Below are 20,107 nucleotides of genomic sequence, written 5' to 3'. Positions count from 1 at the left end.
TGTGTGTGTGTGTGTGTGTGTTCCATCTTTCCAGCTGCCAAAAAGAGTGAGTGGCGGTTAAGCCAGGATCACAGATTCAATGGGCGCACGGCACTGAACCTCTGAAATACCAGTCGTTTACATTTCTGTCTGGCAGAGGTCACTGACACTATGAACTATGACCGCCTGATGGAAAAGATATCTACAATGATTATACCAATTTATCTACCATGGCTAAATCAGTGGACAAAATGGCAATCTTCCATTGAGAACAATGAAATCTAGCCAAGTGTTAAGGACAAATACATTGCCTACGGTTGACATTTCATGAGCAAACAGTAGCTGAATACAGACCCACTGCTGACTCACATCCAACAAAGACACAATCGCCTGTGGAAAACAGTTTCAAAGTATAGAGCCGGTCTATGTTTAGAGCGACAACACAAAGTCACTTTTATGAACTTGTTTGTGCCTTTTGGCGCACAATGATTTGGGCAACAGTAAAGAGCTGTATTTAGACCACACACTAACATGCATGTACGCACACACACACAAACACACACACACACACACACACAACCTGTGGTCAAGAGTCAGAATACTTAGAGAACAAAGCAATGCATTTTTCCTCTGCTCTTTTTTTTTTGCAATGTGGAGCAAAGCTATGACATCATTTGTTTAAAACTGCGTTCAAAAAAATCCTGTGGAAACGTTAATGCTACTTTCCTATATGTCTCTGCTGCTCTTTAACTCTCTGAACTCAGCCTTCACTTACATCTTCCAAGCACAGTGTACATTAAGTCCCGCCTCCTTTTGTTATATTTGTATTTCCATCTTCGTAAGTGTAGATGCAGGATTAGCTTCAGTGATAATTGTACCTCATCGCTAAAGCTTGAGTAAAACATTTATAATGACTGAAGTAAGTCATCGTGAGACAGTTTGTTATGCCAATCCCTTGGCCTTCTCTTTCCTGTATGCAGTAGATTAATAGAAGCTGGGACTGAAGAGCAGCCAGCCTATAGCTTTTCGGTGGGGTTAAAGGTGCAGGAGAGCACTGAAGAACCCACTTCCCAGAGCTTTCTGGTGAAACTACATGTTTCTATTCTCAACAGAGAGGACTGAAAAAAGGCTCTTATTACAGTAGATAACATGAAGTGGTAAAATTAGTTGCAGATTAATGTCTGATCAATTCATTGACTAATTGCAGCTCTGTTTGGACTTTTATAAAATAGTATAGGGACGGATAAGCTTGTTTATTTTAATACATCTGAAAGCTTGATTTGATTTTTAATTATTAACAGTTGTTTCAAAAAGACTTCAAAAAAGAAATATTAAATATATTGTACTTCTGAACATGCCAGTCAATGGATTTCAACAATTCAGTATTTCATATCCATCTTTAACAAGATAGAATAAGTGCTCAACTTCAACCAGATGTGGACATCAATGCAGTTGTACCTTGCTGTCCACGCAGACAGACAGCAGGAATGTGGTCTGTCCATACTCAGACAGCTAAACAAAGTTATCTGGCTCCAACATCACGAGACTAAAAGCTTCTCTCATCTCCCAACCACTGTTTATGTACCGCGTTCAAAGTCTCTGTGTGTGTGTGTGTGTGTGTGTGTGTGTGTGTGTGTGTGTGTGTGTGTTTGTAGATTTTATTTAGTGATCAGCCAAGCCCCTGAAGATGACCAGTGCCTTTGAATTTAGGACCTTGTTGCCGTGACAGCCAAAAGGTCACCTGACACCAATCACCTCAGACATCATGTTTACACTCTCCAGATGAACAGAGAGGATAAGATTGGAGTGATAGCGAGTGCTCAAGTGTGCTATTTAACCACGTTTAAAACACATACATAGAACCCGACTGTAGAGAGATAATTAATCTCTTAAGTACCATCTACACTGAATCTGCAACTTCCGATACTTTAAACTGGGTTAGACAATTTAAATATTGAGTCCTGAGAGGTTTCAGTGGCTCTGGGGAATTTGCATTAACCAGTGAGGGAACAAGGGTGTCATAAAAACAGGGACGTATGCGGGTGTGGTCACATTCCCAGGAAGCACAGAAGCCTTTAATCTTTCATCCGCTTCCCCATAATCCTGCGTTGTGCGCTGCCCAGTGCACCTGCTGACAGGTGCAGCAGAGGTGTAGTTTCACCCCAACCTGTCTGACTGGATCAGCAGGTGTCAATACGCACAGCACACACATACACACAAACCCCGGAAGAGATTCAGTTAGGGATCATTAACAGCGCAACAAATGATTCGGGAAATTGCTTACACAATGCTTCTCAAATAATGAACAAAGCCTTGTGCCACATTAAGTCCACACCTAATAAGTAAGAAATGCTGTTTCGCACTGCAGAGTTTGTCTGTGTTATCCTGTGGCTCCTATGACAACTGAACTCAAACCATTCATTAATTCGTTTTTTCTAAATGTGCCTCTTCTTATGTGAACGGCTCATAAAGAATGCCTGAAACTGACATGTTGTTGTGCCGTTCCCTGACAGCAAAGTGGAAACGTAACGATAAACAGCCCGGACTAGCTGTGTAGGATTCCAACCATTCCTGTCAAAAAGACACTGTGGCCGCATGGAGCCAATAAACAGACTCACTGGCAGCATGGGTGGGGCCTTTACTGCAGGTTTCTATTTGTCTTACATGTTAAGGGAGGCAGAAGGGAAAATGTGGGAACCCACATCTTTCTAGAAAAATAGGCAGGAGGAGTCAGTGTTTAAGGAACGTAAGAACGGTGTTGATCGGACATCTGGCGCCTTAGGCCGGCTACACACTGGATGTGTTGCGCGAGCGTATCAGCTGCATAGTGTGTCTGCTTTTATTTCGGCTCCCATGTTAACAGGTTAGAGCTGACACACCGCCTGCGTGACACACACGTCTACCGTGCCGAAAACACGTGCATTATATAAATAGAACCAATGCGAAAGTGTTTGGGAAGCGTTCCTAAGTAAAATAGAATAGAAAAAGATGTTTATTTCATTTTGACACCAATACATTTAATTACCGACATGTTGATGTTTGAAAGTCTCTTGGTTTTGACATGAATGCAGATATAAAAACTAAAAAAAAATAGGCTTTTCAAATAGGCTACTGCATTTTTTTGTCATACAGAAAAAAATATTCTGGAGCCTATTTTGCTGTCAATACTGCCGACGTTGTCATTGCTATAATCAAATCAGTATGTTTATGTTTATGTTTATGGGAAACATCCATGTGTACCGACGAGGCTAGCAGCAGCAGCGCTGCTTCAGAAACGTTTCTGGTGTGTAAAGACCACGCAGCCGCCACGCAACAGAAATGCCACGCTCACACGACGCATCCAGTGTGTAGCCGGCCTTAGTAATGCCAAGAAATGCTGTACAAGTTACAACATGAAAAAAGTTAATAATAATAGATTTTGTAACTGATATTATTATTCTTTGATTTGGGGGTAACTACGCTTGTTTTGGATCAACAGTTCTCAAAATATGGGGCTTTGGGGGATTTAAATGTACATGTTGTTAATGGGCAGCTTTAAAAGTATGTTGAATTTGTGTTTAGCAGTTCCTGTTTGGAACGTACTAATGGATGTCGATGGATTCCTCGGATACTGAAGAACAAAAAATCGTGATGAGATGAGCTGTCCAGTTCAGGGCATCTTCTTTCAAAGATTTCTAGGCGCATTTATAGACCTTTATACACAATGGACGTGTGAGACAATGGTATCCTAGGAAGGTTTAGGTTACACGGATTTTAAAAAGATGTGTATCATGTCTGGGTGTTTTGATTAGAATCGAGTTATGTGGCAGAGGTAACTGTGCCTTTAAATGTTTGAGGAAATGAGACATTGTGGTTTAATGTTATAGAAAGGGAGGGATGGCAGGAGTCGGGTTTCAGATGATGACCCTGCTATTGGTCAGTTGTCTCCAGTTCTCGGATGGACTCGTTTGTATTTGATTACTGGTAATAAAACGCACCCCTGCCAAATGTTTACATCAAGACCTGTCAGACTGCTAAACATGTTCTTAAAACTCACAACAGTGTCCTAACCATGTCTCAAACGGTGTTTTTCCACTGCATGGTATCTACTCGACTCGCCTTGACTCAACTTTTTTGGTTTTGCATTACAAAAAAGGTCCCTGGTACCTGCTAACAGGTACCTTTTGTAGTAATAGCACAGTTGAAGCTGAGGCGATACCTAAAAGGTGACATGAAAACCTACAGACAACCGATTGGTTGGAGAGAATCGGCACTAATCACTGCGTCATCATTGCTAGCGACAGACGGGGAAACCCGCCGTATTTACCGGTGCCTCCAGGTTCATTAGAAAAAAATTTGCCTTCTGGCTGTGGCGACACACCGAGAATAAAAAACAACACACCTTTGACGTTCTCTGTGTGTGTTGTGTTAGGTCACGGCAGTTTCCTGCTATGACGACCAGCCGCGGCTCGCCTTGCGCATGAGGCGGCACTAATCTGCAGTGGAAACAGGAGGACGGGGCACAGCGGGTTTAGGCAGGTCAAGCCGAGGCAAGGCGAGTCGAGCAGGTACCATTAATGGAAAAATGCCAAAACTCTACCCCACAAAGCAGGAAATGCCCAGCGTACCTCTGAACATCAACCAGAACAAAGAGCATGGTGCCTAGAGGTGACACAATGGTTTGAGGAAGTGACACACAGGAATTAGAAGTTAGAGCAAAGGAGAGTCCAAGACAGTGGAAATGGATGTCTCTAAAGAAAAAAGAAAAAGCCCCTTCAAAAAGGACACAAGAACTCAACAGCAGAGCTCAGTAAAGTATGACAATGCTAAAAAGTACTCCTCGTATTGCAGTCAATCCCACTCCCCTTTTCCAGCTGCTTTCTGAGATAACATTGTTTAAAAGTGTGAGGTGCTTTCTGTGGCCCTCAAGATTCTTGGGACCAACACAACACTCACAATAAACTATCTCTCACAACAACAGTATATGCAGCTGCGAGGAGACAACTGCAAAAAGGCCTGTCATGTGCACTGCTAAAAATACTAACAGTCAGTATGACCGAAAGAGAGTATTACTTGCCCACTGTGACTCAGCAAGCAACTAGGCCACAATCCAGTTACAACTGTCCCCTAATCAGCCCATTTACTTCAAGAAGAATAGAAATCAACCGCCCCTGAAAAGAAACAGTGTGTCTGGAGCACTAGGATCCTAAGAGCCCCACAGGGAAATTAGATTTCTTGACTAATTTATATGCTCTGGAGCCCAGCAGAGCTTGAGGTCATGGAGGGACTTCTGTCTGTGTTCGGCAGCAATCTTTTGCCTATTTGCGCCAATAAGGTTTTAAGGAAATAGGTGATTTTCTGTGTTAAATACAGATTGGTGCAGTACATGACTAGAACAAGAACTGTCATCTCCTGAGAAGGTGCATCGAGTGGAAACTTTAAAGACGGTAGGGGGGAGGTCTGACAGATAGAGAGAGAGTTATCATATAAAAATGTGTGCTGATGTTGCACATTGCGGTTACAATGATGCAGTTGGCTAGGCTGGGGAGATTCAATTCCACAAGCAGACAGAAAGATGCATTGTGTTCGACGATCACTGTGGCCCTCATTCGCAGCACACAGGTTGATTTGATAGGCTTTCTGCAGTCACAGTAAACTAGCAATCTGATCGGGACCACCGATAAATGCTGTCAGTTAGGTTAATATAGGGCTAGAGAAGTCAGTGAAGCCTATCTATGCTACCTATGCTGAGTGAGGGTATGCATACAACCCAGTGTGGTGGAATTTCCAGAAACACCCTATGAGACGAAAGGAAAGCTTAGACAACATCAGGTCATTCATAGGTCACAGGTCAGGGGATGAGAATATTTGGCCAGTCTCTAATAACCAAACCTGTTCATGTTTAATTATGTTTGTCTCTCTACAGAGTCAGGCAATTTAAGCAGCTGCATGATAAGGGACTGTTTTGTCTCAGGACTGTCTCCTGTTGGAGCTCAGTGGACCAGTCCTACTTTTGCTCACTTCCCAGAGAGAGATAGGCTGAACCAGGCTTTAGCATCTGTGTTTAGGCGCGTGCATTATCTCTGTTTACCTTAAAGGTTCAGCTGAACGTAACGCCTCCACCATGAGTTTAAATACACCTTCAGGAGGACAGAACGTCAGAGAGTTGGGATGGTGATTACACATCGTCGTTAAACTGTACTGCCTGCTTAATTGTCTCCCTAATTGAGCGTTCATTAAATGCTCCTGTGTAAGTCATCGAGGTCTCCTGAACCTTCTTCACGTCTGTGAAACGAGTTGTGCTGCTAAAGTGTTGTTTTTTCTTGGTTTGTTATTTCCTAAGTTAAAAGCAGGCCAGGTGAAACATTCTATCCTTTCCTTCAACACAGCTAACAAGGTGTCCACAAAGTTTCCTACAGAAAAAAAATGACATGAATTTTTGAAGTGTATTCAAGCGATGTTGGGTGACATTACTTCTTGTTGACGTTCAAAGTATTTTCAAACAAAACAAGAATAGCTCGTCCCTCCCTCTTCCTCATCCCCCCCTCTCCCGTTTTTTTTTTTTTTTTACAGTGTGTTCAGGGGACAGGCAGCTCGCGTACAGTGAGGAGATGTTTGCTGTATGTGACAACAAATGTTTTACCCTTCAACACGTGTGACATCACTTAGAGCACATTTAAATGATTGTGCTTGTGAAACTTCCCTACACTCTATGGGCCATTGTTTTGTATAAATCCCAGAGACAGAGGAGAGTTGAAAGCAACGTGCAGCAGCATTAGCTTGAGTAAGACCGATACTGGGGCCCTTTAAAATAACTGTCAGTGACACACAGCAGACACCTGAGAGACTAAACTACTAATCTTGGCCAACTCCAGCTATGTAAACAGAGCATTCCTGAAGAGTACAGAGTGCAAGTGTGAGTGTGTGTGTGTGTGTGTGTGTGTGTGTGTGTGTGTGTGTGTGTGTGTGTGTGTGTGTGTGTGTGTGTGTGTGTGTGTGTGTGTGTGTGTGTGTGTGTGTGTGTGTGTGTGTGTGTGTGTGTAATGCTGCAGTGATAGTAGTAGTGCCATTACCAAGTGACACGTGGAATTCAGACTCAACCCACAGTCCTGCTTATTTGATCCAACAGACAGCTAAAGATCACATGAAGCCCACATAAAACCCTTGCAAACAGCCTTCAGCATTCAGTCAACGTGCTGCTGAGTAGTTGTTCAATAAACTGAAAATACAGGCATGATGTCAGCCTGGAGGGTGTGTCAAGTCATAATACTGCAGTATGGCACTCTTTTCATTCGGGTATCGTCACAGTGACCAATACCAGTGGTGTGACATTCGGTCCAAAAGCCTACACCAGTGTGCATTTCCAATGGACATGCAAGAATTGTGATATCAGATTGGAAACAATATAAACTTTTTCAAAGTGTATAGTATATATACTCCCTCCGGGAATATTGTAGTGAAACCACAACAGCCTAGAATTGAGTCATTGAGTACAACAAAGTCCTGACAAGACAATATAGATAAAGCCCCCCCCCCCCCACCCCCTTAAACCCCTCTGCTGTCAGCAGACGATAAAATGGTTAAGTCTGTTGTCATCTACGTTTCAACTGATCTGTCACTCACAGAAGGATGGGTTTCTGAGGTAAATGGACTTCTTTCCTGTAAGTTCAGCTTTCATTAGAATCCTCAACTGAATATATTTTACAGCAACTGCTGTTGGAGGGAGTTCAAATCTAGAAGGGGATTTAACGTGATATCAAATTCACTACGGAAGGGCACCAAGGAGAGAGTTGTGAGGAAGATGTATAATATCTTCTTCTTAAAAGGAGGATTACCATAATCATGTGAAAATGTGTAGTTAATGTGTGAAAATTTACATACAGAGTAAACCGCTGTAATACTGGCTTAAACTTCCAAGATCTATCGTCACATTTACTAGTATTGATGCTAGTTGGGATGTAAAGTATCTATATTAGGTTTTTGTGGGAGTGGGTCAGCTGCTGACACTGAAATACAGAGGGGGCAGTCACAAAACCAGATGTCACTTCAAGAGACTAGACATTACCATCTGTGACTGATGCCAACAGTGAGGAGAGAAGGTGGACACCAGTGACCTTAAATTAAGACTCCATCCTTTCCCTGTCCTTGCTAATTAGTCTCTGCTTGTGTCATTAAGATTCTACCAGTAAGCTGTCACGTTTTCCTCACTGTGCTGGTTTAATGAGGCTTGTACTGTAAGAGTGTATGGCCCGAGTCTGTCTGTGAAAAATGAAGACAAAGTTTCTCTATTATAGTTTTCATACGGAACGTGTGCTGACCTTTAAGTGCTCATATGCATACTGTCCTTTATGCTCCACTATTGGGCGCACACAGTGGGACAGGGTAACTTTGCGCTGCCATTGTGCTTGGTACTACTGATCAAAGCAGCCAAACAGCGCTACACTGGGCTTTCAAGGCTGTTTGCAAATAGGGTCGAATAACATACGCAAATAATTGGTCTCGTTTTGACTTTCAAGGGCATTATATTCTGCTGTGTGCCCGATCCCAGATACTAAGACTAAAGCATAAGACAAATTCCTTTGAGTTGAATCAAATTTGGCCAACGTTATCCATCTCAAACAGACATGTTCTGCTTGAATTTTTTGTGTTTTGTCTCTAGAAAGCTCTTCCAAACATCCATCCAACCGTCCATCTATCCCATATTGATATAACATGGGATGGGATGCTAACTGCAGGTGATGGCTTCACAGCATTAAAATGGCGCCATGTGCGCTACGCTTTGAGAGGAGAGGCTTACCTCCTTGATAGAGAAACAGCAATTCCAGTTTTTCACCTTTATATGGCAAAAAAGTGACACTGTGGCAGGTGGGCAGAAAAGTTAACTTTTTGCCCAGCACAGAACATTTCCCCTATTTCTGCATCTAGCTCCATTATGTGTTTTCCTTTCTATCACTAATGAGCAGTCACTACTCAAGATCCATTTTAGAACAATCAGTTAAAAACTAAATTCACAACGTTCTGCGCTTTTTATTGTTTCGAAAAGGAAGCAATGTAAACATTGTTGGCATATTTATATAGTTTTAAGTTATTTAGTTTACTATGCAAGTTTGCAACATTAACGTGGTTTAAATTCTGCAAATGTCCCATGTATTCTGATTCCTCTATATGTTGAATGATTTTATGGGGCCAAGAAAACTCTATAATAATCGAAGCCTTCCTTGTACATGATGAGAATAATATTAGTGCACCGACATTGGAACATGCCACTATAAACCTATATAAAAAGGTCCAGTCAACCCAAAAGAAATTAACGTTCAGCAGCCAGTATCTTAAAAACATACTAAGAAACATTATTTTGCTCATACCGCCCGGCACTACATGACTACTGTCATGAAGTGAGTGGTACAGGAATCGGTGGTAATGGAGTCCGGAGACACACACAAGCACAGCCGATGCTCATTCTTCACAGAGCCATGCAGTCCGACACACTGCTATCAGACAGTAGCGATAGCTGTAAGCCACTTGGCCCCTAGCTGCTGAGCACTGGGAGGCCACCTGCGAAGCTCATGACACAACCATATCTCCCCTGTCATCATAAGAGATTATCAAAGCCACTGGATGCCCCGAAGGCTTCCAGCTACACACACACACACACACACACACACACACACACACACACACACACACACACACACACACACACACACACACACACACACACACACACACACACACACACACACACACACACACACACACACACACACACACACACACACACACACACACACACACACACACACACACACACACACACACACACACACACACACGCTTTCTCAATCAAGGATGCTTGGTCACCATCACACATGCTGATATTATCCAGATGGTAGAACTGCAGGCACCTTTTTTAACAGTGTACTTGCCATCTAGCTACAAACTGTAAAATCCCCTTAAACAACCGCTAGATTTCATAAACACTTCTTACCAGGTAATTTTTAGTGACAGCACAGCTGTTTCCTTAATTAATTGCATTGTCATTTTCTCAGGAAAGTTAAAGAAATAGTTTGACATTTTGGAAAATATGCTTATTCACTTTTGTCCAAAAACTGAAGCCCAAGAGTGAAAATTCACCATTTTACAACCGATTTTTTATGGCCAGGAGCAGTAACTACCTGTCCCACTGGTTGTCTGGCAGCTGCTGTGATGCCAGTAGTCTGCATACAATGACAGACTGATGGTTTATATGCTTAGTTTTCATACAGAATATGATAGATTGTGTTGGTGAGCTTTACAAGTGCATGTACAGTAGACGGACTGTGTTATCATTGAAGGCTAGTTGTTTTCCCCATTTTCAGCCTTTGCCTATTGCTAAACTAAGCTAACTGGCCGCTAGCCCCAATAGCAAATATATCTTACAGATCTTACAGAAAGTAAAAAAGCGTGTTCCTCAAAATGTGTAGGAGCAACTGCCTCACTGTGTCAATTGCCAAAATATGTCTTTGAAGAACACCCCAACTGTTGGTTCATAAGGAGATACGTCAATACACTTCACGTCATTTCCTCACCACAAACCTTAGCACATATTACCAATATCTCTTCCTGACTTTAAAACTTTAACGAATTTTTGTTCCCCATAATTCAGCACGCTCTCCCTTCACAGTGACTACCCCAAATCACATAAAGCGGTCATCCATAACTGCTGTGAAGGGACCTGTTGGAACACTTCTTTTCATTTGGACTTAAGCAGGAAAAGGACGGGTGGTAGCCCAGTCAGAAGGGGCTGCCCCTTAATGAGAGCAGTCACAATTCCCATACTCAGACGACAATGAGTGTGGAGAGAATAAATAAAGACTTGAGAGGGGAGAGATAAAGCGAGCAGACAAGATGAATAGAGCGAGGAAAGATGATGATGAGGAGGTGGAATAAGGCAATGTGGTTCAATGAGGCATTGTTGTGAGTCACATAATTGCCACTGCGGGAAGACCCCAGGATTTTGGGCCTGTGTGTGTATGTGTGCTCACTGCTGTGGACAAACAGACAGACTCGTGTCTAAATCCCCCTAATCAGGGCTGGACTGGTCTCTAAACCTGTAGGTATTCCATTGTTTAGTGTGCGTGTGCATATTATTGTGCACAAGTAAGCTTCCCAAAGACTTTAAATGAATGGGATTTGTGTAAACAGACCCCAAGGTCTCAGAACGTAATTAAAGGTGAAGAAAAGAAAGAAAAAGACATGGGGGAAGAAAGGCCTTTATATGACTAGAAAGATAGCAAGCCGATGATTAGCTTTAATGACAAATGAACTCTTCCAAGCTTCCAAGGGTCTTTTTTTACTATTTAAAAAAGTTAAATATGCTGCAGCATGATATTACAGAATCACGTGGAGGAGTAAAAATGCACATGTACTTTATGTTTCTCTGTGCAAAAATAAAGTCCCTGCTGAATTAAAAAAGTTTAATTTTTTAAGAGACTAGCAGCGTTTTTCTTGGGCACATCCACTTGCTACTGGGTCTAGTCACAGCCATATTACTGATGCCCACAGCCGCTACCAATCCCATCACTTTGCTCCTAGTCTGCCTGCAGCAGGCATAACCACGTCTCATCTGATATTAACAGCAGCAGAGTTGACAGAAAGACTTGGCCATGTCGGCCTGTCTGGCACGCAATTGGGCACACATGTAGGCACACAAACACACAAACATACACACAAACACACACCATTGCTATCTGCACGCATATGATCCCATCCCTGACTTAACACGGGACACAGAACAGAAGTGACTGAGCTCAAACATTAAAGCCGGTGTGCATGGTAAAGGCTGACAGGGAGACTGTAAGGCGTCCGCTGCTTCTAAAGTCAGCTCAGCTACTGACTTGGCATTTGTTGCATTTACTGTTCAAAGGGAGGCTCTGGGTTTTACTGGTTGGTTGAACAGAAGGCTTGAGACACCCACTTTACAAACAACGTTTGTTCAGAGCCGTTTGAACTGCCAGGTTAGTTTAGCTAGCCTTCAACATAAACAATGGAGGGTGATAATCACAGAATAGAGGATGTGAATGAGTGGTAGGGCAGACACTGTAAACCACTACCTAGTGGTGCTAGGAGGGGGCAATGGGGGGGGGGGGGGGGGGGGGGGGGGGGGGGGGGGGGGGGGTTTGAACGGGTTGTCAGTTTATAATTCGGGGCATGGTGTTCCAGGGTAAATCATAGATTTTTAACAGATTTTTGGGGGTTTCTGGAGAAAGAAAATACTGTCTTTTCTCTGGAAAATAACTTCTTTTTTTAAGAAAAGACACTAGAAATAGGGCCGGGCGGATGGTGTATTAAAGAGCCCATACGCATTATTTACTAATTCAAAAAAGGTGGATTTAGTGTTAAAAAAACCTTTTTAAGCAACCGGCAACATGCAAATATCAGAATAATAATGCTAACAGCTTTGATTAAGCCTTCCATCTGCCCTGAGATTGGAGGCTTATATTAAGTTAAATATAAAACAGTGATCGCACCTCCCAGATGGGGATTATGCTAACCAAGCAGGCGGACTGACAGTGCGGGACTAAGTGAATGCCTTTTGAGTAGATTTGTCAACTCATTCTTCACTTTGGCTAGGTTAACAGTCACCTCACCAAACCATAGCAGCCTGATATTAAGTTTAGGGCTTTAACTTTCCTATTTGTTCTGACACTCGTAAGGAGCTCAGCGTCTCATGGTTAGGGTTACACAGCTGCCTCAGCCATCTATGCTAAGCAGATGCTTGGATTTCCAGACCTTAGTAAAGGTCATTCACAAAAACACCAATGCATAATGTCACATTGTCAACTAATGTTTAACGATCTTACACACTGTGGTCCTGATGTTTCCTTGGTATTCAGGACTTTTTTCAAGTAAATGTTGTCAACCGTGTCCCAATCTTGATGCATTCCTCAGAAACGCACTCCTCAACTTTGTTCATGTATACAATTTGAGGCTCCTGGACAATAGCAGTCTTCAAAGGGAAGGGAACTGCCCCCTGGCCTACTAAAACTCACTCATCATAAATTAGTTGGCCTTTCTCTTCCTCTGACAGTGTGTAACTGCATTAGCCAAGTGTGACCAATTCCCATTCACACTCAATACAACAACCTACACTTGAGCTAATTAGGGAAAGACAGACTATTCTTCAGCAAACACAAAAAAAGACTACACACATGCATATGTTCCGCTCTAGTGGGATTAGAAAAAGCGCTGCATTAGTGATACAGCATTTCATGGTCTATTTAGTTGGTAACTGAGGGCCCCCCCCACACACTGTATTTAAATGCAGAGCTTGAGCTGAGCACCAACACACCATCACAAGTTCAGCTTAAAGTAGACAAGATGCTTAAATTGTACACATGCGACTTCTATCTCTCCCTCTTTCTCACTCACATCCACCCCCCCCCCCCCCCCCCCCCCCCCCACACACACACAAACACACCCACACATCCACACACACCCTGACATTGAAGCTAGAGATCTTTCCTTAAGCCTGCTAGGAGGGAGGAAGTGAAGTCGTTCCACCACTGTCAGAGAATACAAAGGTGGAAGAACAGTTGGGGCGAGGAGGGGTGTCCAACTTCCTGCTGGGAGAAAGGAAATAAACACTTCCATATGCGATGCCTGCCAGAAACACTGCATGACCACAGAGCTTGCAGTTAATGCAGTTACACAGTGTTGTAAATTTGAGCAGCTCTGGTTAGCAACTTGCACCGCCATTAGGGAAGGGTGAATATTTTTCTGCTTTCAGAAATTTATTAGTTGTGAGGCCTCGTTCATCACACCAGCTCCATAATATAACGCTGCTCGGCAAGAAATACACTCTTCTGAAGCTCTTTAGTTCCTGATTGGTCTGGGAGAGCAACGATGGGTTTAGCGTGAAGAGGATTCAAATTGTGTGTGTGTGTGTGTGTGCGTGCGCATACTTGCGTGCTCAAAGGCTGCAAACCTCATTGACTAGAGTAACCCACACAAAGCATACCTCCTGCCTGGGAAAAACCCATGAACTCTGAACCAATGTGCCATTTTCATGCCCAGAAAGCATACACATTCATACACATAGATTGGTTTTACATTGCTCGTAATGACACCTTGATGTTATCAACACACACCTAACCCTTAATAATACACTTAATTACAATTCTATCCTTAAACTCAATGGCCGTGATCTTTCTGTCCCCATGAAAACTACAGTACAATATCGCATACACGCTATGATAGAAACTTTGCTAACTATCCATACACATCCAAAATGTGTTCTAATGTCAGAGAGAGTATGACACTTATCTGCTCTCAATCAGAAACCTCGCTGTTGTGATTGTGTGAATAACATGTTTGTTCACCACTGTGTGTCTGAGCCATAGTGTTACACAGTGATGGTTTTGCCTATATGGAGCACTAGGTTACCTTTATAAGGACTTTATCCATAAAGAAGTTCTGGTGTTAATCAGATGGACATGTCTTATCATTATGTGTATTTTTATTTGCACACCCCACACTGCCTGTCGTTATATTATTGAACTGTTTTAGGACAAATTACATAACCCAGTTATTTTCCCACAGTTCTGCCAAATTGATACACTATGGCTTGGACTCAGCAGCAGTGCACAGGGTGTGTGTACTGCAGTGAATATGTGTGTGTGTGTGTGTGTGTGTGTGTGTGTGTGTGTTTCCTGTACTTTTTCACTGATACCCAAAGCAAACAATACAATCTCTGCAGCAGCACTGGTTAGAGCCTTTTATCAGCTCAGACCAAAAGTGTGTATGTGTGTGTGTGTGTGTGCGTGTGTGTGTTCACAGAACACAGGTCTGAATAGAGTGTTGATGGTCTCAACCTAACACTTCTCAACAAGTCTCTTTATACGGTTGGCAGCAAATGCTTTGTGGATATTGGTGAGCCGAGACACTGCAGCTGTACCTCTCCACCATCCCACTTGATTAAAGTGAGAAAATGGCACAAGCTCCGGGTAAAATTAGGTCACTTAGATTTTACAGATGGCTCTTGTTGCCGAGCATATTTTCCCAATTAAGGCTGATTAGGGAGAGAAATTCCCAGACAGCATAAATTATTAAAAACTTGAAATGGAATCTGATCATGTGATGTTGTATGGCGGTGACACCCAATATCCCCAGATGGGTCCTGGAAAAAGGGGAAGCCGGAAGCCCCGACACTTCTGATTGGTTCTATGTGAGAAGAGAGTTTCCTCCTATTGTCTAAGTCATTAAAATGTGCAGAAAGGATGGGGGTGCATAATCAACACTGGCTCATGTTACAAGACCAGATTTGTTTCTTTTAATTCTGAATTCAAAATCAACGATATTTACATGACTGCTAAATAAAACAAGCAGATAGTTTTCGATTTGCATGCTCCACGATATAAAGATTCAAGAGATGGCTCTAAATCCAGCACTCAACAACAGGCACACTTTGAAGATGTCCCCCACATGGCCCTATGTTTTGTTTACTGTTTAGCCACCATTTTCTCCTGCAGAAAGAGTTTCATCAGAACACTACATCACTCTTTCCCCCCCCCGCACAGGTTTTTTTATTAGTAAAACTTGTGCTTTTCCCACTATAACAATTCAAAGTGTCCCCTGTGAAAATGGCCTACTATGTTTGGTGGCGTCACATGCACCACCAGCATATCTCTGCCCAGCTTCGAGCTAATGGTGCGTTCATGTCACCTGGGAATATCTGGGACCGCCACCATGATTACATTGTTTTTGTGACTGCCAGCGTTCACATGATGCGTGTTTGTCTTCTTCTGTTATATTAGTGTTTGCCATAACAACTAGTTGGATGACTGCCACCAACTGTTGGCCGTAGCCTGGAGCATCAGGTGTGTGAAGACATGGAGACCATAATAACAAAGATTGGCTGCTGCTTTCTTATTGGAGGATACGAAGAGCACATCCACAGGTGTTTGTAACGGGAAAGGACACGGATAAGGTGTTGTTTTAAACACAGGCCTATTTATGAATAATTTGAAAATATGTTATGGCTGTGTGTGTTTCTTGGCAGAGACGTTTGTCCACCATCAACAGTTTGTCATTGAAATATTTTCAGTGAACCAAAGTTGCCTTCATCAAACGTCAGTTGGCAACAACGCGTCACCAACTGTGAAACTCTGTTAGCAAAATCCAGCCCGAGTTTCCACCTGTGATTCCCACAGGAAGTGACGTGAATGATGACGTTTTCACTGGGGGAAAGGTTTTTCCAATGCCTATGAACGCACGGTAAGTAGAGGTTTAATTAGCCAATAAGTGAATGCCCCTCTGTGTGGGAACTTCTAAAACTTTAGGTTCTACTATTTCTGATCATACATAATTAGGACTGTTGCTAAATTTTACAATTCCAAGTATTTAGAACTGTGTGACATAAAAAGGTGCTACATGGAGAATTTGTAAAAATGAGATTTTAGAACCTAAAATCTTGCAGCCTTTATATTCCAAATAAAGACTACGTCGGGTACAATGGTAAACAAACCCACAACCAGATAGCAAGAACCAATCAGAGCTAGGCCACGTATTCCATTAGCCCCGATGCTCCCTATCCCAAACAGGATATTTACATGTTCAGTTGATGGTTTTCCTCTTCACTTTACATCAATAGTGTGTACTTTTCGTTTCCTACTTTTATTTACTGGAAAAATAGTGCATTCTTTCTTCCCTTTTTTCACCAAAGTGATGGCGAATACAATGTGACACAAAATTAAATATGCAGGTGGGGCCTGGTCAACTTTCTAGTGAAGTAATAATGTCCTGAAATTATAGCGGTAATATTCTGATGCTGAATTTCACATGTAGTGCCTTTAAAAGCATGGTGCCACTGAGTGGACGCAGCCAATATCGCTTTCAGCGTTCACAGGTTTTAAATATGTGAAATTGTCCTTGAAGAATTGCTGCTCTTTTGTGTGTCTCTACGGGACGTTAGTGTGGCTCAGGCTGGCTCTGAGCATCCCTTCAGCAGTCTGCTTTGCCACGCTGGGAGCCTGTCAGAGTGGCTCAGTGTCAAACTGCCCTGCCCTGCTGAGTCAAGCTGACCATGAAGTAGCCAGACCAGCCACACTGGCCTGATGTTTGCATTTCTGTTAGGTGACTGATATTGCCATTCCTGTTCGGTGCTAGAGAAGTGTTGCCAGTCCAGCCTATTTAAGAAATCAACAGATACAGCCTAAAACACACAGGCCAACTCAGAGTGTGCTTACTCTGCTTGTTTACCTATGTATAAATTAATGATCACTACTTTATTTCATATGATGAGTGTCGCTTACTAAAAATTAAGTGGAAATTGACCCTCGGCTCACATATGTGGTTGTAGCCTAGAAAATATCCAAGTATTATCTAGTATTCATACAGGGATACTACATGGAGTCAACGTTTAGATAATTAGGATAGCTTTATTCTATATAAAGTATAATGGGATGAGTGTCAACTGTAACAACATGATTATTTCAGGTGTTGAATGTATGCACAATAAGGGTGTCTAATAAGCTAAATCAACGTGAATTGACAGCATTGGTTTCTTAACATGTGAACCATTTCAAAGAGTTGTTAAAGAGACAGAACAAAAGGAAAGATAAATAAATAATATTAGAGACCCTGTGATGTTTCTATCCCCTTGGGCCCAACAGGTGGTATTTGTTTTTCTAGTAGGTTAGGCCTATGAAAAAAAAAAAAAGTAGGCTACACGCCAAACCCCATTCAAAAAACTGTCAATTTAACGTGGCCTTGCTCATCGACAGGTGTAGGCCTACAATGTCACGACTTATTGAAGTTTTCACCCACTCTTCATTTGGATAAACCAATATTTCGCATGGAAGAACATATTTCAACATATTACCAACTTCAAGATAACCCACAAGACTTCTCGTTGGAAGCACAGCAACTTAAACGTTTCTATTTTTATGAACTTTTAAGCTTAAATTGTACATTTCATCGTTGCCGAATTTAGAAGGGCTTCCTTGAGTTTCAATAAAAAGCTTGTCACCAAAAACTTTAACCGCTGTAATTTCTCCGAAAACGGAGCAACATTTAAAGTTAAAAGTTTGAACGGAGATTTGCATGTCCCCTCTCCCAATCCTTACCTTGCCTGACAGTTTTCAACCTGACGGGACCTTTGCAGTTCTTTATCACTGTGTGTACGTCGTACAAGGGTAATCCTGAAATAGAGAGATTCTCCACCTCTAGCAGCAGTTCTCCTTCATTTAGTTTTCCAATTTTGTAAACCACGACATCCTCGTTAACTTGCCCGATGTAGGCGAACTCCCCGTTCTCCGCTCCGCCGCGCAGTGGCACATTCAAGTCGCCACGGGCATCTTTAGAGACGGAACATTCGTTCACTCTGAAGGTCCAGTGGTTTTTCTTTAGCACGGGTTTGGACATTGTGAACAGTTATGAGCCGTCACCGAACCTGACGGGCTCTTCCACTTGGATAAGAAAAAAGTCACAGCAGTAATGCCTCTCACAAAGTAGACTTGTATCCGAGTGAAGTGCAGCAAACTTTGTTTCCCTTCCACAGAAACATGTGTTCCTCTGACAGCGTTGTCCCACCGCTCTCTCGGTATGAGAAATCAAGCCATTCCTGGCGGCTCTAAAGTCACCTGTGTAGATATTTTCATCATTCTCTTAACATCCCAGCAGTTTAATCCAGATTTGTCGATGGCATCTTACATCTGCCACGGTCCCACTCACGTCTCGTGTCCACTTTGAATCCTCTGTTGTTTTTATGAACTCACTTTAAATGGTGTTTCTTTCGTTCCTTTCGGCGACTGCACTCTTTTCTCTTCGTATTCGACCTTTACCCTCACCGACAGCGTCCTCGGCTCGTTTAACCAGGTACAACGCTCTCGTGCACTTAGCTGAATCACACTTCCAGTTCTGGGCTCTGCTGTGGCGCTGGGAATGTGTTGCTGTTCGTGCTGCATTCAAGTGGTGTCGGATTCTTCCAGAGAGGTTCACACCCGGAACGACCCAACATCAATGTGGGTATAGCCCAGCCTACTTATGGGAAAATATGGAAATATTTATTGGATAAAATAAGTAAAATGGAGGTGGACATTTTCCGAAATCCCTAACCTTTCGAAAAGTTTTTACTAAGTTGTAAATACATGCAATGTATTTATTATTTGGATTTTTTAAAAATTTATAAATTAAATCTAAAACTGTAATAGCCCAATTGTAAACTGTGTCACGTTGTATAGATATGCTACTATACTGCATACTTATTAACTCTGTTTTAAAGCAGATACATGTAAAGTGCTAAATTAATTAGCCCACGGTTTTTTAGGTTATTTAAAAATAGCATATATCATTTTTATTAAATGTTACAGCAGCTCAGACAACAAGAAGTCACCACAAAATCCATTGAAGTACAGTATATATATATTTCAATCTCTATATTTGATATAATTTAAAGTGAAAGCTTCACTGAGGCTTGTCAATATAAGGTCCTATTTAATTTCTTGTCAAGTTGCCCACATGACAAAGCAATATACTCTGTCTATGTTTTGAGTATCTGCTTAAATAGTGCAACTGTTACATTAATATACAGTGTTTAATTTAAAGAAAATCAGCATTGAATTGGGTCGTGTAATTTTTTTCGTTTGAGTATCGGAAGTCTGAATCTACAAAGAGAACATGAAGGCAGCAATATTACAATGAGCGCATGCGTGCTACTCAAGGCAGAAAGGGCTCTCTTGGCTGTGTACCCTTTATACAAAAGTAATTTTGTGTTTACTTCAATCAAGTCGAAATATTAAATTGAAATATAGATCACTTTAAAAAATAAAATGTTTTCTTATGTCATTGTCTGACATTTCCATTGCAAATATTTGTGTTTGAGTTGGAATTTTTGTCAAGGACTTGTAATAATCTGACCTGACACTTAAAGTAAATATGTTATTCAAACTTGAATGACCATGAAGTGATGGTTCTGACTGAAACAATAGTTTGTCACTAGTCAGCCAAGGTTTATACCAGCAATCCAGCTTGACAGGATTCCTGCATTTCAGGCTAGACTGGTTGGTTTTCATGTGTGGGTGAAACCTCTTGTTGGTGTGTGCTTGTGTGGCTCTGAAATGGCATTTACAGAAATATCCCTTACATCATACATACTTTGTGAATTTGTCAA

General features: G+C 42.0%; 1 protein-coding gene and 1 long non-coding RNA gene across 8 annotated transcripts in view; one reads left to right on the top strand and one right to left on the bottom strand.

Moving 5' to 3' along the window:
- magi1b (membrane associated guanylate kinase, WW and PDZ domain containing 1b) overlaps positions 1 to 18,891 on the bottom strand; it is a 134,878-nt gene extending 115,987 nt beyond the window's left edge. For 6 of the 7 annotated variants that reach the window (XM_034868553.1, XM_034868556.1, XM_034868554.1 and 3 more), the window contains exon 1: positions 18,063 to 18,891. In XM_034868553.1, the coding sequence (XP_034724444.1) occupies positions 18,063 to 18,360 (298 nt within the window). In that variant the 5' untranslated portion in view covers positions 18,361 to 18,891. The remainder of the gene's footprint in view (positions 1 to 18,062) is intronic. The other variant, XM_034868561.1, reaches the window with a different exon arrangement.
- On the top strand, positions 4,413 to 6,715 carry LOC117942864. The gene is made up of 3 exons (XR_004656244.1): positions 4,413 to 4,487; positions 4,519 to 4,526; positions 6,705 to 6,715. It is a non-coding gene; the product is annotated as an uncharacterized LOC117942864 (long non-coding RNA).
- Positions 18,892 to 20,107: the final 1,216 nt, after the last annotated feature.

The sequence above is a fragment of the Etheostoma cragini genome, chromosome 4 (assembly GCF_013103735.1).
Source record: "Etheostoma cragini isolate CJK2018 chromosome 4, CSU_Ecrag_1.0, whole genome shotgun sequence".
Lineage (NCBI taxonomy): Eukaryota > Metazoa > Chordata > Actinopteri > Perciformes > Percidae > Etheostoma > Etheostoma cragini.
Note: the sequence above shows the minus strand (reverse complement) of the source record. Positions and strands in the feature narration are given on the sequence as shown.